Consider the following 25028-nt stretch of genomic DNA (forward strand, 5'->3'; position numbering starts at 1 on the left):
TCCACCCTTTTAGCATGATAGCACGCCCACAGGGGTGTGCTAATATACTATTCATTGCCCAGCGTCATCGGCAGTGGCACGTGTACCTGTGTCTTGTCAGCGCTGATGACGCTGGCTTTAGGCTCAGTGTGCTGGTAAGTCCCTGGCACTTCCGGTCGTGCGCAGTAGACCTCTCTGAAGCCAAGACACGTACACCCGCCTTCATTAGTGCACATGACCGAAATTGCTGGGCATTCTGATCATGCGCACTACCCTAAACCCCGCTTTTGATGCTGTGACAACAGACACTGGTACGTGCATCACCCCTAATACCAATGGGCGTTGAATAGCATGCTGGCACGCCCCTGTGGGCGTGCTACCATGCTAAGAGGGCGGACTAGTTGGGGGACAGAATGCCATTGTGACTAGTCCCTGGTTCAGCCCTGAAGCCCATGCTTCATTAGCATATGATAAAGGATTTTTTTTTATTATATTATAATTATTTTATAATTATATAAAATAATTATATAATATTATATATAATTATATAAAATAATAATATTATATAAAATAATTATATAAAAATATATTTTATGTATTATTTATATATAATTATTTATTATTATTATTATTATTATTATTATTATTATTATTATTATTAGAATGACTTTTTCTAAAGATCTCTTTATCTATGCTGCTAGATACAGAGACATTTAGGCAGGGATTAGCAATATGCACCCAGAACTGCTCTTAGTTCTGGGTGTATATTGGACCTGACCTGGTTCACTTTAAATTGTGACCTCGGCAGACCTCACCAGAGAGGAGTGTACAGGCTAATAACATAACTATAGAGTCCAAAAATTTAAGCAAAAAAAAAAAGCGCTGTCCAAATCGTTGGGTGTGTATCTTGTTGCCGGCTTGGCCCGTGATATTTCGGGGCATTGCACACTTACATTGTATCTCATTCATTGCTGCTGATTGATCGATGCTATATAACGCTCTCGCATGGTCCTTTTTGTTTCCTCCAAATGCCTTCAGAAGCATCAGCCTGTTCCTGAGGACAACACAAACAAGTGGAGGCAGAGAGTTAAGACAGCCATGGCCGGGGTGAAATTGGTACATTTTACACCCAATTTCCCGGGTTTAGAAATGATTATTGAGCAGACACCTTGGTTTATTGTGTATCGCATACTGAGGGGATTATTGTGAGTGCATGAGTTCTCCCAATGCCAGGCTGAGGCGGGACGAGCCTCGAGACCTATGGCCTGGAGCTGTTTAATGATCCCCTCGGGCTGCTTTAGTTTTTCATTTTCACATCACCCGAGTGTCCACTTTCCCTCCTCACCCACCTCCAGTCGATGCATGGCTCCTCGTCGCGACGTCTCGCTGCACGTCCCATAAAATGTCTGTGTTTTGTGTTTGTGTTCCGGCTGCACCATGCACGAGGGACCCGGTCTTGTGTTGTCTTGTCTCGTCTCATACATTATCATAACCCCATTATTACGGCTCATTGCTTACATTTCCCATTGCTGGTGCTGACCCATTGACATCACTGGGAACTTTGAGATAGAACGGAGTCACCGCTGCTCGTTATCCAGAGAAATGGTTGTAATTTCTTTGTGAACATCTAATTTTAGTGAAAAAAAGAAATGGTTGCGATTTCCTTTTAAAGTAGATGTTCAGTTAAAGGTGATTAACAGAAAAAAAATATCCCTATGTGAAAAAACTTTCTATGGTGAGCTCCTTTCACTTTGTGGAGCCACTAAGGCACAATTTGAGTTTGCTCCAGATCTGATTGGCATTTCAGTACTTTTTTCCAATTTGGAAGCACATTTCCCACATTGTCTTTCCTATTCGGGAGACCATTAAGTCCTGTTTGATCTAACCAGGGGACACCCACAAAGTATATAACCTGGTTAATGTACCTTCGTCCAGAGTTACAGTTGTGAGGGATTCGCGCGAGGATCGAATCTCATCACCCAGCACGGCCTGCCGCTCTTGAGAGGGGAGCGTGCAACTACATAGCAATTCATGTAACTCTTGTCCGGAGAGCTACAGGCCATGCCCGGTGATGCAACTCCATCCTCGCTCAAGTCACTCACGATGTGACTCTGGCTTAACACACCAACTTTGTGACCCATTTTGATTGACAAGCTTAGAAAAATAAATGTTCCATGTCACACTGTACTAAGGGAGACCCTGAAGCTACAAACCGTGTAGCTTCAGAGTGCAGTTAGCAGGCAAACCACCAGTTTGCAGTAGAGTAGTCAGTAAACCAGGTCAGCAGCAGGAGGTCTCGTCAATAGCACAGGGTTAATCAAATCGTGGTTAGGTGATAGCCGAGGGTCAAAAGACGGGAAGTCACTTGTGCAACAGAGGGGAGAGACTGAGCCGAAGTTAGGAATGAGGATACAGGTCAAATGCCGAGAAGTCCAAGTACAAACAAGGGAGGAGAACAAACAGGTCGGGACTGGGATAAGACAGACAGGGAAGGGTAGACAGTAGACAGAACGGGTAGTTAGGGACCGAGTCAGACGGACGAACGAGGAGAGTGCAGGTCAGAACAAGGTAACTGTGAGGCAGGACAGATTAGGTAATGCACCAGAGCCAGTAACACACGCTGAAGAGCAGAAACTATCACTGGCACTGAACCGGAGGCGCAGCACCAGGATATAGTGTCCCAGAAACCGGAGTGAGGCAGGGAGGAGTTAATCCCTGACATGAGCTGGGTGAAATAATCAAACCACAACGGCCAATACAGACCTGGATCATGGCAGTACATTTCCCTACAGCGCCTCCACAGATAAAACAAAGTATTAGTGAGCAGAAATTTAGATAAATGAGACCTGGGCGTCCTGGTTCTCTGTAGCCACTCCGACTAATGAGGGGACTCCTTTCTATTGACTAATGCCCTAATATAGCCTCTTAAATATTTAAAAAAATAAAATAAAAAATAATAAAACATTTCCATTTACCAAATTATTTTAGTTAAGATAATGCCCAGCGATAGGTGTGATGTTCCCAGCTATGTCAATGACGCATCTCTTAGAATTTGTAGAATTTGTGGTTTGCTAGTCCTGGTCTTTTACTCCTTCTTCTCTTTGGAGAGTCCACGTTCTCCAGAGTCTGTCTTAAAGACCCTGTGACGACCTCCAGCGTTTCCTTCTGTTCTTTATCAGTCGGACTCAGTTTGTGGAAAAAGCCCATGTGGAAAAAAAATATTGAGAATTTTTTTTTGTCTATTACACAACACTGGGTTCCCTTGTCCATCACTAAACAGATGTGACGTCCGGACACTGACACCTTTGTGCCTGTGGTTTCAGTGACTCCTCATTCCCCCCCGTGTGTGTCCTCACATTGAAAACTTGTCCACCCTTGCATTTCCTTCTCAGGGATGAGTGGTGATCCTGTATTCTGTTTTTTTGCTTTTTATTTCAATGCATTTTAGACTGAGAAAGAGAAGCTGACGTGGAGGGACAGAGTTCCGGCCTACGTTACAAACTTGGTTGGCATTGTGTTCATGGTAAGTCATAGCATCCCAATGGTTAATCCTCAAGCGTTCTTTTCAACTTCGAGTGACAATTTGGGATGAATTTGCTAAGAGACATATTCTTGGTGACTTCATATTCCTGAAGTGAAGTTCAGTATTTAGCTCCTACATATTCTGCGCCCCCGTAATCTGCACTTGGATGTTAGGACTCCATCATCGGAGAATCCTGGCGTTAAACACAAGAAACCTTCTTGAATCTCATCTTCCATTTTACATGTGTGTCGTCCCCCCCGCCCCCCATGCAGATTCCTTTTTAGTTTCAGGAGAAATGACAAGTATGGTCCTCAAGTAGTCTCAACTGTTCGTATGATGAGGATGGGTTAAGTATTTTAATGCAAAGGTCTACTAAGGGGACTGGGGCCTTAATGGCCTCCAGGTTTGGGTGTCATAGGGGTGTCTGGCCAGAGCCGTCACTCTGGGGATAATTGGCTCTATCAGAGTGTGAGGTCCCTTTTATTTCTATACCATACTTCCCATTTCCCCAGGAACCTCCGGTAGGTCCCCACTTCTTCTTTTCCTCTTAGAAGAGCCGCCATAGCCTCCTGGAAGTCAGCCCATCAAAAAAGTTTTGTGTAGAGATGAGCAAACCCATTAGCAAGGCCCTTTGACAACAGTAGTCCATGACCACCAGATGGGAACTTACTCCTACTATTCCTGGCTCATCTTTTAATTAGTCAGTCTTGTGCAAGATCATTTTTTGCAATAATGTCGCCCAAGGCCTACAAATCAGAGAAATATCCGAGGATGGCAGCAGGTAGGAGGCGGTTTGCAGGGCTCCTGTCTGCACCAGGCTTCCGCAAACAATTTGGTTATCTCCAGTTTCTTGGGCATGATTCTCTATCATACAACGTAGCCCATATGTCTTCATACACCTTTATTTGGGGAGGATGTCTCTGGCCATAGAGAGTATGCAGCCTGAGTAAAAAGAGAAGGATAGGAGCATAGCCACAAAGTTTTGTGCACCATAATTGCAAACCACTTGGATGCGTGGCTAAAAGAGTTGGCACGTTTTCGGTATATGAAATATGTACAGATCCAATTTTTTTGGTTGGGTTGGCTGGTAGTTGTGACATTTGCCGGCAAGTATTGTGTGGGATGCAGCAGGGTGCCACAGAAAACGTGGAGGAAGACCACCCAAGCGGATTAAGAACCAATGGTGTTTGTTGGGTACCGTTAGTATCTGTCATATGACTGATCCAACAACTCTTTAGGTATCACAGAAGTCATGATGCACATATGAAATGAGCCCAAATTGCATACTCTGTTGCCACCATTGCATTCACAGAATATGATCCATTAATATGATGGAAAGGATTTTCTGGTGCATTGGAGGGCCAATCTGACCATGGTCTAGGGGTGGAAATCTTCAAGATGCATAAAGTTTACACCTCTAACACTTTCCTGGCTTTCTTCACCAGATTGGTTTAACATTTGCCATAGTCTTTGGCGTCATTGTATATCGAGTCTCCACTGCGGCTGCGTTGGCCATGAGCTCCAACCCTTCTGCCCGAGCCAACGTCAGGGTGACTGTGACTGCGACCGCCGTCATCATTAACCTGGTGGTGATTCTGATTCTGGATGAGGTGTATGGCTGCATAGCGCGGTGGCTCACGCAGATAGGTGAGTTTTTATATACACTCTGTGCATTTTTACGCCGGCGCGGAGATGTTGGGAGTTATAGTTTTACAGCAGCTGGAGCCCTGCAGTATGAGATGAGATGTTCCTGAATGTGGATATCTGAGACTAATGACGGGTCAATATCCAGATCTGAAAGGTCCACGTCCTGCTACACACCACAGATTGCCTGGATCTTGGTTCCTTATTCTTTCAGCCAACTCTTATATTATTTTTTTTTCTGGACAGAGGTTCCCAAAACAGATAAGACTTTTGAAGAACGTTTGATATTCAAGGCTTTCCTTCTGAAGTTTGTCAATGCATACACGCCCATCTTTTACGTCGCTTTTTTCAAGGGGCGGTAAGTAAAGTATTAATATTGCTGTGATATATATTCTAATTATACAGGGTGGTCCAAAAGTAGGTGGACAGTATGTGTAATAGGGTTATCAAACATGGTGTAAACTGAAACTGACTCAGTTGCCCTTAGCAACCAATCAGATTGCACTTTTCATTCTTCACAAACTGTTTGGAAAATGAAAGGTGGAATCTGATTGGTTGCTAAGGGCAAATGAGTCAGTTTCACTTTACACCATGTTTGATAACCCTATTACACATACTGTCCACATACTTTTGGACCACCCTGTGTGTGTGTATATAAATATATATAATGTGTGTGTTTATATATTATAAAATTAAATTAAATAAATAAAATATATATAATATATATTAAATATAATCTCCATTAGTGCCTTTTCGCCAGAACTATATGTCGGGAAGATTTCTCAATGTATACCTCCAAAGGAAGGCTCCCGAGTAGGACGCTGCATAGTCAAAGGCAGGTTTTGCTTGTAGGGGTCTTATTGTGAATTGACGTTCTACAAGCTTTGTGGGGTAATTTGCAGGGACCTTGTATATTGGAACGTACGTTCTGCAGTGCTCTTCTATATAGTGCCTTTTTGTGGGAAAATGGAGTCCAATGTTTTGCTGTAGATGCCGGGAGTCTTATTATGGCATGAAGACATCACAAAGTGGGACCCAACCATCAATATCTGTTACCTCCCTGCCTTAATTTTAGGGGTCCTTATTGAGGACCGATGTCAATTATTCAAACCAAGGGAATATCTTGCTCTAGATTACTCCGCAGCCTGTTGCTTTGCTTTTTTTAAAGGATACCATGCAATACTTCACTTCACCTGTGGGGGAGCTGCAGGGGAATTGAACACTTGCTGTTAGGTTTCCTGACCAATCATTACTGGAGGTTCCAAAAGGAAGAGAACCTTTTTGAGCCGGTGATGAGCAGTGATCATCCCGACGTGGTTTTTGTAGCCAGATTTTTTTTTTTTTTTTTTTTAACTTCGTTTTATTAACAATTTCAAACATGGTACAACTGACATTTGCCATATAAAGATAGCTCAGTACATAGAAAGTAATATTTAAATATAACAATGAACAGTCATATAAAGTCCATAATATCTTTAGCACTTAACATAGAACAATGTTATTATCCAAACTTCTTATCATTTGCATATATATCTAATTTTATATTGAGCATAAGAACAGCTCTATCAGCATGACCACATTTTGAAAACAAGATAGAAAAAGGAAGAGAAAAAGGAGAAAAGAAAGAAGAACAACAGCCACATTGCATTATTATATCTCAATATACCATTGGACAGTGTTTCATATCCCAACATCTAGCGGGAACCACCATTATTCGCATAGTCTCCCTCAAACCTCCGCAAGTGTGTCTGGAGAAGAATTCCACAAACCCCAGATTTTGTTAAATTTTCCCGGGCACCCCCTATTATAATATACCACCCGCTCATAGACTATGGTTGCATTGACGAGTTTAACCCAGGACCGCACAGTTGGATTTGAATCTCCCATCCACCTCAGAGCTATTAATTTCCTAGCCTTGTAGCCAGATTTTACACATGCCAATCTCCAATTGTGCCGATAGGTAAAGAATGGAAGCCTAACAGACTCTGCGTCTCCTCTTCTCCTTAGGTTTGTTGGACGTCCCGGAGACTACCTCTACATCTTTGGCTCCTTCAGAATGGAAGAGGTACGTATCCCAAGAGAAATGAGACATCAGCTGATGGGATCAGGTATTCTTGGGAACTGGATGGAGAACACATGGACAGGGGGTCTACACTAGTGGCATCGGGGTGCGTTGAGTCTCAAGCCAGAAGTGATGTCACCACCAAAGATTGCACATTGCAAATTTTGCAATCTCTATTTGCATGAATGGCTATGCATTTACGTGCACATTTTTTTGGGGTTTTTTTACAGTGCGCCCCTGGTGGTTGTTTGATGGAACTGTGCATCCAGTTGAGCATCATCATGCTGGGAAAACAGCTGATCCAGAACAACCTCTTTGAGATAGGAATCCCGTGAGTGCTGCGTTAGCCGACCTAACCCATATACGTGCAGCTGGCCCTTGAAACAAATGCGCTGACTGTCCCATACTTGGTCTTTCTAGGAAGATGAAGAAGCTGATCAGATACTTGAAGTTGAGAAGAGAGACGTACCTGGGTCATGAGGAGCACCTGAAGAGGAAGCAACGCTATGAGTTGGATTATGACCTGGAACCTTTTGCTGGTCTCACTCCGGAATATATGGAAATGAGTATGTGAGACTTGTGGTCCGGAATTTTATTTTATAGATGTGCTATGGAAAAATAAATGGCTTCTGCCTTCCAGAATCGACGCCTTACTTGTCAACAGGTTGTATCTGGAATTGCAGCTGAGCTTCATTGAAGTGAATTGAGCTTAGCTGCAATACCAGACTCAACCTGTGGGTAGATGTGGCGCTGTTTCCAGAAGAAAGCAACAATGTTTGTCTAATGCTAAACTGCTCATTTAACCTCTATAGGGGGCTAGTTATACAGATAATGCGGTCAATTAGGGGCGCTGGATGTCTGCCATTGTTACATAGTGATAGGCAATTTTAGAAAACGGTTTTCTAGGATTTTTACATCTTTTTCACGTAACTTTGTAAATTAGTTTTTGTTTTTTTATTTTGAAAAACTACTATATATCTCTCTCCATCGAGAAGGATACAACTCAGTTATCTGCTGTCAGACACGTGACCTACCAGCCCAAGACTAAATGTGATTTCTGTAATTTCTGCTCCTATAATGCACTGCTTCTTAGGAAATATGAAAGTCCAAGTAAACCAAATCTATAAACTCCATAGTATAATTTATATTGTTTACATTTATAGGAAAACAACATTAATGTAATTAGTTTGTTTACCATTTTGCTTTTTCAGCTTGCATGTAATACAATACATTGAAAGCTGCTCCAATCCCCAAAAAAAACACATGCAAGTAAACCAAAAAAGTCAAGTATATACCAAAATTAAATTAAAAAACCTGGACATTACTAGGCTTGAACTTAGATTGCTGTCAGAGTAAGTTGAGGGACTGAAGTCTGATGGGCTTGACACTGAATAGTATCGCGCAGCATGCAAGCAGCAAAAAAAAATATTTCACATCCATACAGCAAGGTAAAGGTTTTAAAACCAGAAGACTTTTGGCACTAACGCCACGCTACTTACGTGATGGAACATTAGCGCCTGCATTCCTAAACGTATCTCCACCCCTTATCACCAATATTTCAGCTTTCAAATCTGACCAGTTCATATTTATTGTAAACAAGGAGAAAAGAAGAAAAATGGCACCAGAACGTATGCAAAAAGTAATAAATTTTATTCACATAAATATGCAAAGATATACAATATCAACTCGTCATGAGAATAAATAGTACAGTGTCAAATGAGACAAAAAATTGAGGGAAAATGAAGTCACCTGGGGATGATGGATGCAAGTATATATAGAGCACAAAAAGGAAAAGGTAAAAGGTCCAACCCGTCGCCGTAAAGGAACCCTGAGGGGGGAGGGCCCAAATGGAATGTATAGGAATGGGATTGAAAGATAGTATATCACTAGAGTGTGTAGATCCAAAAAATGGGCCCCTGAACCCCAAGGTGAAAAATGGTCAGGATTACCCTCCACAACTAAATGTAGTCAAGAGTAAATGGACAATAACCAATAAGCAGGTAGGCAGAATCATCAGAGAAAGCATGAGAGAGTAGTATCAACCAGAATAGTCGTAGGGCAATAAAGAGGAGACTAAAATGTTGTATGTAATAGACAATTATAGTCGTAAAGCCAAGAGGTGCCGGTTAGCACATAGACGGCTAGTTAAGAAACACACAATCGGGTCCTTATGCCCACACTGGTCGTGGAGCTAAAGAGAAAGGCAGGAATGCCGAAAAATTATCCCATAGAAGGATGGAAATGTGGGAAGACATATGGGCAGTAAAATGAAATTAATGTACAGCCTGACTCCAATGAGGGGAGGTATAACCGGACAGAAGAAAGAGAAAGTGCGAGTAACCAAAGTAGTCTCTAAAATAGAGAGGACTAGTCGTGGGGCAGAGAGAGGGGACTGGATGGAGAGTAATGAGTAGTCGTAAAGCCGAGAGGTGCAAAACAGCACAATAGCGGCCAGTATCAGGAAGGGGGAGAGAAAGTCGGATATCTATGCCCGAACTGATCGTATGAGCCTAAGAGAGGTATAGACGGTGAAGAAGTAAAAAGAACAGTAACTACCTGAAGGAGTGGAGGAAGGTGGCGGCAGGAGGACGATTACTCTCCATCCAGTCCCCTCTCTCTGCCCCACGACTAGTCCTCTCTATTTTAGAGACTACTTTGGTTACTCGCACTTTCTCTTTCTTCTGTCCGGTTATACCTCCCCTCATTGGAGTCAGGCTGTACATTAATTTCATTTTACTGCCCATATGTCTTCCCACATTTCCATCCTTCTATGGGATAATTTTTCGGCATTCCTGCCTTTCTCTTTAGCTCCACGACCAGTCTGGGCATAAGGACCCGATTGTGTGTTTCTTAACTAGCCGTCTATGTGCTAACCGGCACCTCTCGGCTTTACGACTATAATTGTCTATTACATACAACATTTTAGTCTCCTCTTTATTGCCCTACGACTATTCTGGTTGATACTACTCTCTCATGCTTTCTCTGATGATTCTGCCTACCTGCTTATTGGTTATTGTCCATTTACTCTTGACTACATTTAGTTGTGGAGGGTAACCCTGACCATTTTTCACCTTGGGGTTCAGGGGCCCATTTTTTGGATCTACACACTCTAGTGATATACTATCTTTCAACCCCATTCCTATACATTCCATTTGGGCCCTCCCCCCTCAGGGTTCCTTTACGGCGACGGGTTGGACCTTTTACCTTTTCCTTTTTGTGCTCTATATATACTTGCATCCATCATCCCCAGGTGACTTCATTTTCCCTCAATTTTTTGTCTCATTTGACACTGTACTATTTATTCTCATGACGAGTTGATATTGTATATCTTTGCATATTTATGTGAATAAAATTTATTACTTTTTGCATACGTTCTGGTGCCATTTTTCTTCTTTTCTCCTTGTTTACAATGTTTTTTGAAGTAGGCACCCCCCCCTGTGGGAACCCCAGGTTGTGTTTCCCTCAGTGATTATTTAATTTAGCCATGTATATGTTGTTATTAATTCAGTTCATATTTATCTAACAGTATTTGTCTCTCTTTTGCAGTTATCCAGTTTGGATTCGTCACCTTGTTCGTTGCCTCTTTCCCTCTGGCTCCTCTATTTGCTTTGCTGAACAACATCATAGAAATCAGACTGGACGCCAAGAAATTCATCACGGAGCTGAGAAGACCTGTGGCTGTGCGAGGAAAAGATATCGGTAAGGCAGAAAATAACGGTGCAGGTGCTTCTGATATGGTCGGCACCAAGTACTGGCGAATATAGGTGTGATAATGCGGCACCGGAAGTATCCAGTACATAAATAGATCGTGGAGCTATTTAGACCGATTTCATGCAATCTGATGCCCCCCCCCCCAAAAAAAAAAGTTTTGAAGCCAAAAAGTCCAAAATGTCGGGAAAAAAAATGAAGTACCAGGCAAGAAATGCCCAATGTTCTATCTTGTGACTGAAAACTGTACTACATTTTCCAGGATTGTCCTGAGTTTTGGGAAGCTATCCCACAAAATTTGGGCTAGTCACACTTAGGAAATGAAAACCTAGAACAGAGAGGTCACATTTATCCAATGTTTAATTCCTAGAAGGGAGGGCTTAAATATTAATATCTAGGTTAAAAAAAAAAATGGTGACCTGTGGCATCTATGCCGTGCAACATTGATAAAAGTTACACTTAGTGCTGTGCAGATAACTATGCTAGCATGTGTCTATTCGGGGGATATAAACCACACACAGATGGACTCGGGCAAAGACCCCGTTTTATTACCCCAGTTCCTTATCTAAATACCCTGGTGATGGGTTTGTCGGCACCCCGTGGGCACATGTCCTGCATGACCCCTCCCCAACTACACCCCTGAAGAAGGCAAAATCCAGCTGCAGACTGTAAGGACATATGTATAGGAGAATGTCCGTCACTGTCGGATCTGGCCGTTCCGCTGACATGAAGTAAACTACATAACTTGCACCCGCGGCTATTAATAAAGTGTGACGCTATCAGACCGGATCTCCTTCTGCAAGTTACACTTTGGTTCTCCAGAATCTGCAGCGCTGCTGTAATTACCCTCTATTAACTCTAGACCCTGCCGCGTGCTGCCTGGTACGGAGTCCAAAACAGGGGTGGGGAGGAGGCAATTAATTATCCAGAGGGGCCCCATGAGAGACACTGACTGAAGTGGAAGCCGAACTAATAGGCCGAAATTGCTTTTGTTCAATATTAACATATTATAATTATTTTATATTATTTAATATTGAGCAGAATGAAGTATGCTGATACCCCTATATACAGTATGAGCACAAACACTGCCCTCCCTATATCCAGTATGAGCCTCCAAATAACCCCTATATACAGTATGAGCCCTCACATAGCCCCTATATAAAGTATTAGCCCTCACATAGCCCCTATATAAATTGAGCACCACATACCCTCCTGTATACGGTATAATCCCCCACATAGCCACCTATATACAGCATGAGCCCCATACATAGCACACTATATACAGTATGAGCCCTCACATAGCTCCCTATATACAGCTTGAGCCCCCCTATGTGCAGAGTGAGCCCCCACATGGCCTCCTATATACAGCATGAGCCCTCACATAGCTCCCTATATACAGCTTGAGCCCCCCTATATGCAGAGTGAGCCCCTACATAGCCTCCTATATACAGTATGAGCCCTCACATAGCCCCTATATACAGTGAGCACCACATAGCCTCCTGTATATGGTATAAGCCCCCACATAGCCGCCTATATACAGCATGAACCCTCACATAGCTCTTTATATACAGCATGAGCCCCCTATATGCAGAGTGAGCTCCCACATAGCCTCCTATATACAGCATGAGCCCTCACATAGCTCCCTATATACAGCATGATCCCCCCCTTATATGCAGTGAGCTCCCACATAGCCTCCTATATACAGTATGACCCCTCACATAGCTCCCTATATACAGCATGATCCCCCCCTATATGCAGTGAGCTCCCACATAGCCTCCTATATACAGTATGAGCCCTCACATATCCCCTATATACAGTGAGCACCACATAGCCTCCTGTACATGGTATACGCCCGCACATAGCCACCTATATACAGTATGAGCCCCCACATAGCTCCCTATATACAACTTGAGCCCCCCATATGCAGTGAGCCCCCACATAGCCTCCTATATACAGTATGAGCCCTTACATAACTCCCTATATACATAATGAGCCCCCCCCCTATATGCAGTGAGCCTCCACATAGCCTCCTATATACAGAATGAGCCCTCCCATAGCTCCCTATATACAGCTTGAGCCCCCCTATATGCAGAGTGAGCCCCCATGTAGCCACCTATATACAGTATGAGCCCTCACATAACTCGCTATATACAGTACGCGCCCCCCACATCGCCTCCAAAACACAGCATGAGTACCACACACAGCCCCTATATACAGTATGAGCCCCCACATAGCCGCCTATATATGGTATAAGCCCCCACATAGTCCCCTATATACAGCATGAGCCCCACACACCGTCCCCTATATGCAGCATGAGCTCCACACACCGTCCCCTATATGCAGCATGAGCTCCACACACAGCCCTATATATACAGTATGAGTCCTCACATACCTCTTATACACAATATGACCATCACACAGCCTTCTATATACATAATTCCAACGTAGCACCCTGTATACAGTATACGCTCATACACATATGAAAAGAAAGCCACATACTCTCCTCTCTGCAGTTCCCCGCCGCTCGGCTGTACTGACCTCCGCACAGCTGTCTCAAATGCTGATTGGTGGAAGAAGGCACCAGCGGCCCCTCCTCCACCAATGTACTCCCTGCTAGCTGCATCCTGCTGATAGCGGTGACATAGGGTGGCAGACCGATGGGGAGGGTGTAGTGCGGCCTTAAATCCACTGATTTGAACCCTTTGGTTGTCTTGCTCCATGGAATGCACTTTGCCCAGCTCTGATCCAGACACTAAATGTCTATTTGCCAAACTCAAGAATTGCACAAAATCCCCCTGTCTTACCAGTCATTTACCAAGATTGTCTTTTTAATCCAGAGCATTAGTGGCCGCTATGGGGAATTTGAGACTGGCCCCTTTTAAAAGGTTTTTTTTTTGTGTGTGTGTTGTTTTTTATTTCTCTAGTAACATACACACACTTTATTTGTGTTTTTTAATTGATAACCTGTGCTACCTGAGTGCTGCCTCCTGTTACCACTAGAGGGAGCTCCGGGCTTTATTGCATACTGTATATTAGACTCCCAGTATACAGTAATCTCTGGAGCTCCCCCTGGTGGTGAAAGCAGGAAGCCGGTATTTTTACACTTCCCTCATTGCATGGGAATTGGAGATTTGCATAAGAACTCAATGCAATATCTGTACATTTTAAGTCATAAACATAAATGAGGGTCCTGATGCATCTGTGAGTAATTTGCCGTTCTGTGTTTGCAGGTATTTGGTATAATATTCTGCGAGGAATTGGGAAGCTTGCAGTGATCATAAACGTAAGTGACCTCACATTTTATCTATATGAAAATTTGTCACCCCAGTGCAGAGGAATTATACTGTAATGGTCATATCCAGCTACAAAGAAAAAAAGAAGGCGAATAGAGCTGAAGGTAGAATAGGCTGCTGCGCATTTTGAGACTTCAGAGAGGACGAGGGCTTGCACTCTAGCGCCACCAATTTGAAGTATCAATCTTAAAAGTCAATATCGACCCTTTAACAAGCCTTGTCATATGACTTAGGATTCTGGTTTGGCTTTTATCCTATTTGCAGAGACGTGTTTCGGGGTGTTATCCCTCGTCAGTACAAAGCATGAGATCTGATTTGACTTATGGGTAACATTTCTTTCTTTCTGGGACAGTATAATGACAGAATTACAGATGTTACTCTGGCCCCTAGCTGAAATGAGGCCCAGGATCGCCATATCTGTCCCTACCCCACTAGTTTGTAGTGTACTGACCTAGGTCTTCATTCATGAGCTGCAAGTGTCAGATACTTTGTGCAGCGTTTCACTAGTTAGGTTTTCAGCATGTTGTTGTCAATAAGTGTTCATTCAGTCCATACTAGGACATTCAGTGGTGTGTCCAATCAGGAATAGTAATCCAGGGGTTCCCACATGCTGCGCCTCCGCTAAAGCTCTCCTCTTTCTCCAGACGTTCATAAATATCCCAATATCGCTTTCATGTGTTCCCACATAACAGATACGTTTTCATAGCCAAGACACCATCTGTGCTGCTACATTCTTCCCCCTGATATACTGCTTTTCCTACTGTCCTCGGACTTGCAAGTGCTCTAACTACATGCAAAGGGCGATCCATGGGATGGGATCATCTGCACGGGTTCACAAGTTTAGCTTTTATCCAAAACTGCAGCAATATCGTTTCTGATGATTGGTTGGTACTAGTGATGAGCGGGCACTACCATGCTCGGGTGCTCATTACTGGTAACTAGTGATGAGCGGGCACTACCATGCTTGGGTGCTCTGTACTGGTAACTAGTGATGAGCGGGCACTACCATGCTCGGGTGCTCAGTACTAGTAACTAGTGATGAGCGGGCACTACCATGCTCGGGTGCTCAGTACTGGTAACTAGTGATGAGTGGGCACTACCATGCTCGGGTGCTCTTTACTGGTAACTAGTGATGAGTGGGCACTACCATGCTCGGGGGCTTGGTACTTGAAACAAGCAGGGTTGGGTGTTTGCATAGGCTCAACTGGAGTACCGAGCATAATGGAAAATCTTCCTGAAAAATGTTAGTTTCCCATTGACTTCCATTATACTCTGTACATGTGTTGAGCCCAGTTTCGAGTCTCGAGCACCTGAGTATGGTAGTGCCCGCTCATCACTAGTTACGAGTACTGAGCACCCGAGCATGGTAGTGCCCGCTCATCACTAGTTACGAGTACTGAGCACCAGAGCATGGTAGTGCCCGCTCATCACTAGTTACGAGTACTGAGCACCAGAGCATGGTAGTGCCCGCTCATCACTAGTTACGAGTACTGAGCACCCGTGCATGGTAGTGCCCGCTCATCACTAGTTACCAGTACTGAGCACCCGAGCATGGTAGTGCCCGCTCATCACTAGTTACCAGTACTGAGCACCTGAGCATGGTAGTGCCCGCTCATCACTAGTTACCAGTACTGAGCACCTGAGCATGGTAGTGCCCGCTCAACACTAGTTACTAGTACTGAGCACCTGAGCATGGTAGTACCCGCTCAACACTAGTTACAAGTACTGAGCACCCGAGCATGGTAGTGCCCGCTCATCACTAGTTACGAGTACAGAGCACCCGAGCATGGTAGTGCCCGCTCATCACTAGTTACCAGTACTGAGCACCCGAGCATGGTAGTGCCCGCTCATCACTAGTTACCAGTACTGATCATCTGAGCATGGTAATGCCCGCTCATCACTAGTTACCAGTACTGAGCACCCGAGCATGGTAGTGCCCGCTCATCACTAGTTACCAGTACTGAGCACCCGAGCATGGTAGTGCCCGCTCATCACTAGTTACCAGTACTGAGCACCAGAGCATGGTAGTGCCCGCTCATCACTAGTTACCAGTACTGAGCACCCGAGCATGGTAGTGCCCGCTCATCACTAGTTACCAGTACTGAGCACCCGAGCATGGTAGTGCCCGCTCATCACTAGTTACGAGTACTGAGCACCCGAGCATGGTAGTGCCCGCTCATCAGTAGTTACCAGTACTGAGCACCCGAGTATGGTAGTGCCCGCTCATCACTAGTTACCAGTACTGAGCACCCGAGCATGGTAGTGCCCGCTCATCACTAGTTACCAGTACTGAGCACCTGAGCATGGTAGTGCCCGCTCATCACTAGTTACCAGTACTGAGCACCTGAGCATGGTAGTGCCCGCTCAACACTAGTTACTAGTACTGAGCACCTGAGCATGGTAGTACCCGCTCAACACTAGTTACAAGTACTGAGCACCCGAGCATGGTAGTGCCCGCTCATCACTAGTTACGAGTACAGAGCACCCGAGCATGGTAGTGCCCGCTCATCACTAGTTACGAGTACAGAGCACCCGAGCATGGTAGTGCCCGCTCATCACTAGTTACCAGTACTGAGCACCCGAGCATGGTAGTGCCCGCTCATCACTAGTTACCAGTACTGAGCACCAGAGCATGGTAGTGCCCGCTCATCACTTTCTCTTGTGTCCACTTTGATAAAAAAAAAATGTATACAATAAAAAAAATCCCCTAACAGCTGCTGATCACAGGGTTTCCTGCTGCTTGGACCTTCGGCGATCACCTGTGATGTGTTTGTTCTCCGTGCAGCGCCACCACATGGGGAAGTAAAGAATTACACAGCACTGAATTATTTCCCACCATGTGGCGATGTGTGGATCTGTAAGGGGGTGTGCAGAGTCCTGTATTAATCACTTGTGGTTGTTGATGAACCCCTCATTTATAGATTTTGGATTTGGAGACATGAGGAATGTCCGCTTATTTTAAAACCTTTCATAACTTTTGGAAGCCAAATATGTGCAAAACGTTTCGTACTTTTGCCATTTGATTAATGCATCTCATTTGTCATTACCACTCAGGCCTTTGTGATCTCATTCACCTCTGACTTCATTCCACGCCTCGTGTACCTGTACATGTACAGTCCTGATGGCACCATGCATGGCTTTCTCAACAACACACTCGCCTACTTTAATGTCAGTGACTTTAAACCTGGTACCGGTCCAAACATTGATCAGGACGTAGGATACCCGGTGGAGATATGCAGGTAGCTGTGCTGTGTGCGGTCCCCTCTGCAGTCCCCGTGTACTTATGGATGCATCTTATTGATTGGAAATGTTTTCTTATCCAGATACAAGGATTACAGGGAAGCGCCGTGGGCTGAAAATAAATACGATATCACAAAGGAATTCTGGGCTGTTTTGGCGGCAAGATTGGCTTTTGTCATAGTTTTCCAGGTACGTTTCGGCCATAGGTGGCCTGCCTGTCCACAAGAAATAAGTAAGATTTAGAATTTGGCTTCCTGGTATAATGCTATTTAATATGGTATTTTACAATGACACGGGTGTAACTATAGGGGGTGCAGAGGTAACCTTTTTCGCCCAGGTCCTGGCTATAGATCTTGCATTGATGCTCAGGACTCGGGAGCTTCAGTTTTTAGTGCATTGATTTTATAATGTTGACTAAAAACATTTCAGCCATTGGGTTTAATGAAAACTTTTTTTGCAGCCTGCATGAATTGGAGTACACTGCAAGCTGCGCATCGTCATCCAATCTTAATTCTGTCAGTCGGTTTAGTTTAAAGCCCCCCCTTCTAAACATGCATCTAGCTTCAAAACCAATGAATCAAATCAGGTTGTGCTTGGATGCATATTCAGGAGAGGAGAGAGCGGCTGTGAACTCAGGCGTTTGGAATGAGGCTGAACAGCATCAAGCAGCTTGTAATGTATTCAACATTCATGCAAGCTGACAATCCAATCGCAGAAATGTTTTCACAAAATACGTAAAATCCATAGGGGAAAAATATGCAAAGTTGTCCTTGGCCTTAAATGTATATAATCATCACCAGTTCATCATCGTACACTGAGTAGTGGCCATTCACTTCAATAGGAGCTGAGTTGCGGGAGTAGAATATTCCACCTATTTTGGATTTTGTGACCAGATCTGCACTTTCTTTCCTTGTCTGACTCCCTCTTTCTGTTACAGAACTTGGTCATGTTCATGAGCGATTTTGTAGACTGGATAATCCCAGACATTCCCAAAGACATCAGCGAACAGATCCACAGAGAGAAAGTCTTAATGGTTGAAGTGTTCTTGAAGGAGGAACAGGGAAAATTACAAATGCTGGAAACCTGGAAGGAGCACGATAAGAAAAAAGGCGAAAACTGCAACAACCAAAGCCCCAGACTCTCCCGCAGCAACACGGGGAGCACAACCTCTGCGTACTCGCACCGCGTAGACGTGTAGAGCAAGTTATACCCGGAGGACACGTCGTTTGGGCAAATTCATTCCACTGATAGAAAGGTCATCCAAGATTTCACTCTTGAGCGTTTGGCCTGCTGTTTGTGCAGCCTATCTTGGCTCCCACCTTGTGTGGCCGGAGGACCTTACACTTGGGGACGAGCCGCGCGACAGGGGATTTCTTGACGGGCTGGATGACTTCAGTGTCACCGACTGCATGTTACACAATAGCAGTAGAATGTATTTCCTCTGTCTTGGGTAAATTGTGCCTTCTGCTGGGTCACCTGTGGAACATTTCAGCTTTTCTTGGGAGTCTTGCAGACACTTTAAGCAGTAGCATAACAATAAGCTGGTCATCTGTCTTTTTTTTATTTTAAATAAGGCTTGGACGGGACAAGGGCGCGACTTCATGGATTGGTACGGACAGCTCGTTGCTGACATTCCTCCTGAGCAGACTGCCCTAAAACATATATATATATATATATATATATCGATGACTATTGGAGTTCTCCTTGAATAGCCAAACCTGACCTTGGTGAGACCCTCCAGCTTTGAGTTATGCTGCACCGGTTCTACGAACACGGAAAAGCGTTTTCTTAACTTTGTCGGACTGGAGCCTATCCTTCAGCGCTACAGGGGTTAAAATTGCAGAGAAGATATTTTTTTAGAGCCTATCTATGCAATGTAAAAATGCCCTTTTTTTTCTTTTTTTCTTTCTATGAAACTTTTATAATCTATTTATTGATGCAAAGTTTGTCAAACTGATCGATTCCTGTTTGTAAATCAGCATTTTCTGGCTACGAGACTAATCCCCCCCCCCCCGGTGTAACCTATGACGTGCTATGGATTGTGAGCCGCCCCTCAGTCTTCCCGCTAGCTCCTGAGGTTTACTTCTATGAAATATTGGTAACACTAAAATTTCTGGTCTTTTTGGCTGGGGGGGGGGCTTGTAAGCAGTTTTCAGTCCAACTTTGTTATAACATAAGTGATCTGGGTACGTTACGAGGGTCCGTATAGGATAGACGATAAATGTTTGATCACTGATACAAAGGGAGGTCCAAAATCCTTCGTAAACGGAGAGGTGGAGCACGTGTGACCTTAACGTTAGGCAACGGTGGTCAAGCATGATGCCCACTATGGATCCATTCACGCGGTGTCATTCTAAAGATTGTTGGGAATCCCACCATCAATCATACATTTATTAACTTTCCTGTGATGTCTACGGAACAACACATTTATGTAAGGAAGAACTCTGGGTAAATTTCAGGATTATTCGTTGACCTCCTCAGTCCATGTTTCTTATAATATATGTGATCTGGGTACATTGAGGGTCCAGATAGGATAGACGATAAATGTTTGACCACTGGTACAAAGGAAGGCTCAAAATACTCCGTAAACAGAAAGGTGGAGCACGTGTGACCTTAACGTTAGGCAATGGTGGTCACGCATGATGCCCGCTATGGCTCCATTCACACGGGGTCATTCTCATGATTATCGGGAGTCCCACCAGCAATTATACATTTATTACCTATCCTGTGAGGTCTACAGGACAGCACATTTATGTAAGGAAGAACTCTGGGTATATTATTATTATTATTCGTTGGCCTCACGCAATAGATATCAAGCAGACCCTCCACACCCGGTTGCAACATCAAATACGTCACCACTTTCTCAATTGATGATTTCCAACTGTTGTAAAACTTAAACGCTTGGCAGGTGGGGTGTAATAGTTTTTCCACCTCATAGAGAGGACCACCAATGGCCTAAATTTCATAAGCAATCGGTCCTGTCTACTCTGTGAATGCCCCCGCCTCCGGTGTAACCGGTGCTCCTCATATGTGTTATCCAAGACTGAAACGTGGCCCAAAAATGATACCCTACTAGAAGCTGCAAAGGGTCCTTCCCTGGAATCTCATACAAGGGTGAGAGGATGGATACTGAAGCCTGACTGTATAGCGGGCTATACAGGACCTTACCGATAGAGGAGCATGCGGTCAACTTGCCAAGGTTTGGACCGTCTTGAAAGGGGTCTTGTTGGTCAATGGCAGCAGATGGTGCAATCATTCTTCTCACCATCTACCCTGACTGTAGGAGGGATGGATATGTGGAATTGTAATGCTGTAATACGGAATAAATTATATATAAATGTTAAATAATAAAAATTAATATTGATCTACACATGACTGTTACCGAGCCAGAACTGTCTACAAAGTCACCATTACATCCGAGGATTGTCCAGTCTCATAACTGGTCCTCAAAGTGTCCGAGAACATGAAATCATGGCTGCTCTTTTACAGAAACTGCCTCGCGTTTGTCCCCAGGTTGTGTATAGTCCTAATGGGGATGGGCTGCAACACCGGACACAACCCATGATCTGATGTGGTGCTGTTTTTGGTAGAAAGCAGCCATATTTTTCTACTCTACTGATTTTCGAGGTATGTACTATTCGCCTGTGTCCTATAAACAATGTATGATTGCTGGGTGTCGGACTGTGGAGACCCTCGTCCAGCATGTGACCACCACTCCTATAGACAGTGAGCGCTCACTACCGCTACATTCACACAGAGGACTTTGTGACTTCCGTTCTTGTGATTTGGTGGTGGTCCCAGTGGTTGGACCCCCAGCAATCCTATATTTATATATGTTTATGGCGGGGCCCCTTTTTAATGCCAAAAGAACCGGTGGATCACTACAGCCGGCAGAACAATCCTACCACACTGAGGTCATTATTTTTGGGACGCGCTTCATTAGTCTTCACCTTTTTGTGAATTAACCCTTGGTGCTCTCACCGTCCAGTGTCTTCTGTACAATGACATTCCACATTCCGGCATATTTGTGTAACCGCAGGCCACGTCCACCGATGATCGCTGTGGAAGAAGGACTAGCATGAATGTACACGGTTACCGACTTGACGCATAGAGTGAGGCTGCGTGTTAAGTCATTAGTCGAGTTCCTTTTAAATGTTTTGTGTGTTTTTTTAAGAAAAGTTGTAAATCTCTATAAATCTATTCTAGAAAAATGATTTAAATCCTATTCATAATAAAGTAAATATGCAATTCTACAAGATCGCGTGCTGATCTTTTATTCCTGATGAGAGGGACCCAGCATGGAAGACAAAAGGAATGGACTCTTCTGCCCTTGGTTATTGTACACACTTGGTAACTTCTGCCCTTGGTCACCTGCCTGAACCCTCTATTACAGGCCACCAAGCTTTCGTGCTGCTAGAAATGAGCGTGCCCTGATGTCTGCCGCAAGCAAAGTTCCAAAACTGCTGGGACTTAATACCCAAGGAGATTTGCCAACTTTTCTGGGAGGTCTGGTGGACCATCCAGGATCCTCCCAAAAATTCCAGGAAAGTAGACTATAATGATACTGTTGCATGCACCAACTTTTGATTTGGTTATTGGGGCCCTCTCTATTCCATATACGTTCCTGCTATAAGCAGAGATCATTTCTGAGTTTGAGGGCTTGCAATTAGAGGAATATTCGGCCATGAACAAGGACACGTCTAACCTTCATCGAGTCATATACAAATGTGGTGAACAACCCTTCATTTTTCATTGTGCCTTCAAGAAATTACAGTTGGTATCTCAGATACAAAGGGAGAACACAAGGATCAAGAGGCCCCATAGGAAAGGTGAAATAGGGGCTCTCTTCTGATGCTGGTTAGCACCTGCATCCCCGGTGTACATGTTGTTCTCTCTGTTGGCTCCGTTCATGTGGTCATTCTCTTAGATTGTTCACATGAAAATTTTATTAGGCTACGATCACATGTTCGTTCTCCTGGGCTCTCTTCACTTTTCCGTTCTCTTAGGCTCTCTTCACTTTTCCGTTCTCTTAGGCTCTCTTCACTTTTCCGTTCTCCTGGGCTCTTTTCACTTGCTCATTTTCGTATGCTCACTTCACTTTTCCATTTTCTTAGGCTCGCTTCACTTACCCAATCTCTTAGGCTCGTTTCACTTTTCTGTTCCCCTGGGCTTACTTCACTTTGACATTTTCCAGGGCTTGCTTCACTTTTCTGTGCTCTTGGGCTCACTTCACTTGCCCGTTCTTAGGCTCGATTCACTTTTCCGTCCTTCAGTGCTCACTTCATTTTTCCATTCTTCTGGCTCGCTTTAGTCTACAGTTGCCTTAGGTTCGCTTCACTTTTCCATTCTCTTGGGTTCACTTCACCTGCCTGCTCTTAGGCTTGCTTCACTTTTCCATTCTCTTGAGCTTGCTTTACTTTCCCGTTCTCTTGGGTTCACTTCACTTGCCCGTTCTCTTGGGTTCACTTCACTTGCCCGTTCTCTTGGGCTCGCTTCACTTGCCCATTCTCTTAGGCTCGCTTCACTTGCCCGTTCTCTTAGGCTCGCTTCACTTGCCCGTTCTCTAAGGCTCGCTTCACTTTCCCATTCTCCTAGGCTCGCTTCACTTTCCCGTTCTCTTAGGCTCGCTTCACTTTCCCGTTCTCTTAGGCTCGCTTCACTTTCCCGTTCTCTTAGGCTCGCTTCACTTTCCCGTTCTCTTAGGCTCGCTTCACTTTCCCGTTCTCTTAGGCTCACTTCACTTGTCCGTTCTCTTAGGCTCGCTTCACTTGCCTGATCTCTTAGACTTGCTTTTCTTTTCTGTTCTCTTGGACTCACTTCTTCACTTGCCCGTTCTCTTAGGCTCGCTTCACTTGCCCGTTCTCTTAGGCTCGCTTCACTTGCCTGTTCTCTTGGACTTGCTTCTTCACTTGCCTGTTCTCTTAGGCTTGCTTTTCTTTTCTGTTCTCTTGGACTCACTTCTTCACTTTCCCGTTCTCTTAGGCTCGCTTCACTTGTCCATTCTCTTAGGCTCGCTTCACTTGCCTGTTCTCTTAGGCTTGCTTTTCTTTTCTGTTCTCTTGGACTCACTTATTCACTTGCCCGTTCTCTTAGGCTCGCTTCACTTGCCCATTCTCTTAGGCTCGCTTCACTTGCCCGTTCTCTTAGGCTCGCTTCACTTGCCCGTTCTCTAAGGCTCGCTTCACTTTCCCATTCTCCTAGGCTCGCTTCACTTTCCCATTCTCTTAGGCTCGCTTCACTTTCCCGTTCTCTTAGGCTCGCTTCACTTTCCCGTTCTCTTAGGCTCGCTTCACTTTCCCGTTCTCTTAGGCTCGCTTCACTTTCCCGTTCTCTTAGGCTCACTTCACTTGTCCGTTCTCTTAGGCTCGCTTCACTTGCCTGATCTCTTAGACTTGCTTTTCTTTTCTGTTCTCTTGGACTCACTTCTTCACTTGCCCGTTCTCTTAGGCTCGCTTCACTTGCCCGTTCTCTTAGGCTCGCTTCACTTGCCTGTTCTCTTGGACTTGCTTCTTCACTTGCCTGTTCTCTTAGGCTTGCTTTTCTTTTCTGTTCTCTTGGACTCACTTCTTCACTTTCCCGTTCTCTTAGGCTCGCTTCACTTGTCCATTCTCTTAGGCTCGCTTCACTTGCCTGTTCTCTTAGGCTTGCTTTTCTTTTCTGTTCTCTTGGACTCACTTATTCACTTGCCCGTTCTCTTAGGCTCGCTTCACTTGCCCGTTCTCTTAGGCTCGCTTCACTTGCCAGTTCTCTAAGGCTCGCTTCACTTGCCCGTTCTCTTAGGCTCGCTTCACTTGTCTATTCGCTTAGGCTTTCTTTTCTTTTCCGTTCTCTTGGGCTCACTTCACTTGCCTGTTCGCCTAGGCTCGCTTCACTTTCCTGTTCTCTTGGACTCACTTATTCACTTGCCCGTTCTCTTAGGCTCGCTTCACTTGCCCGTTCTCTTAGGCTCGCTTCACTTGCCCGTTCTCTTAGGCTCGCTTCACTTGCCCGTTCTCTTAGGCTCGCTTCACTTTCCCGTTCTCTTAGGCTCGCTTCACTTTCCCGTTCTCTTAGGCTCGCTTCACTTTCCCGTTCTCTTAGGCTCGCTTCACTTTCCCGTTCTCTTAGGCTCACTTCACTTGTCCGTTCTCTTAGGCTCGCTTCACTTGCCTGATCTCTTAGACTTGCTTTTCTTTTCTGTTCTCTTGGACTCACTTCTTCACTTGCCCGTTCTCTTAGGCTCGCTTCACTTGCCCGTTCTCTTAGGCTCGCTTCACTTGCCTGTTCTCTTGGACTTGCTTCTTCACTTGCCTGTTCTCTTAGGCTTGCTTTTCTTTTCTGTTCTCTTGGACTCACTTCTTCACTTTCCCGTTCTCTTAGGCTCGCTTCACTTGTCCATTCTCTTAGGCTCGCTTCACTTGCCTGTTCTCTTAGGCTTGCTTTTCTTTTCTGTTCTCTTGGACTCACTTATTCACTTGCCCGTTCTCTTAGGCTCGCTTCACTTGCCCGTTCTCTTAGGCTCGCTTCACTTGCCCGTTCTCTTAGGCTCGCTTCACTTGCCCGTTCTCTAAGGCTCGCTTCACTTTCCCATTCTCCTAGG

General features: G+C 44.6%; 1 protein-coding gene across 4 annotated transcripts in view; it reads left to right on the forward strand.

The window, feature by feature from the left end:
* ANO1 (anoctamin 1) overlaps positions 1 to 21705 on the forward strand; it is a 197200-nt gene extending 175495 nt beyond the window's left edge. For 3 of the 4 annotated variants that reach the window (XM_075326423.1, XM_075326421.1, XM_075326425.1), the window contains 12 exons: positions 1018 to 1095; positions 3428 to 3502; positions 4948 to 5149; positions 5393 to 5504; positions 7154 to 7211; positions 7439 to 7539; positions 7629 to 7774; positions 10755 to 10907; positions 14147 to 14199; positions 17264 to 17448; positions 17533 to 17638; positions 18387 to 21705. In XM_075326423.1, the coding sequence (XP_075182538.1) occupies positions 1018 to 1095; positions 3428 to 3502; positions 4948 to 5149; positions 5393 to 5504; positions 7154 to 7211; positions 7439 to 7539; positions 7629 to 7774; positions 10755 to 10907; positions 14147 to 14199; positions 17264 to 17448; positions 17533 to 17638; positions 18387 to 18647 (1530 nt within the window). In that variant the 3' untranslated portion in view covers positions 18648 to 21705. The remainder of the gene's footprint in view (positions 1 to 1017; positions 1096 to 3427; positions 3503 to 4947; positions 5150 to 5392; positions 5505 to 7153; positions 7212 to 7438; positions 7540 to 7628; positions 7775 to 10754; positions 10908 to 14146; positions 14200 to 17263; positions 17449 to 17532; positions 17639 to 18386) is intronic. The other variant, XM_075326424.1, reaches the window with a different exon arrangement.
* Positions 21706 to 25028: the final 3323 nt, after the last annotated feature.

Source organism: Anomaloglossus baeobatrachus, chromosome 10 (genome assembly GCF_048569485.1).
Source record: "Anomaloglossus baeobatrachus isolate aAnoBae1 chromosome 10, aAnoBae1.hap1, whole genome shotgun sequence".
Taxonomy (NCBI): domain Eukaryota; kingdom Metazoa; phylum Chordata; class Amphibia; order Anura; family Aromobatidae; genus Anomaloglossus; species Anomaloglossus baeobatrachus.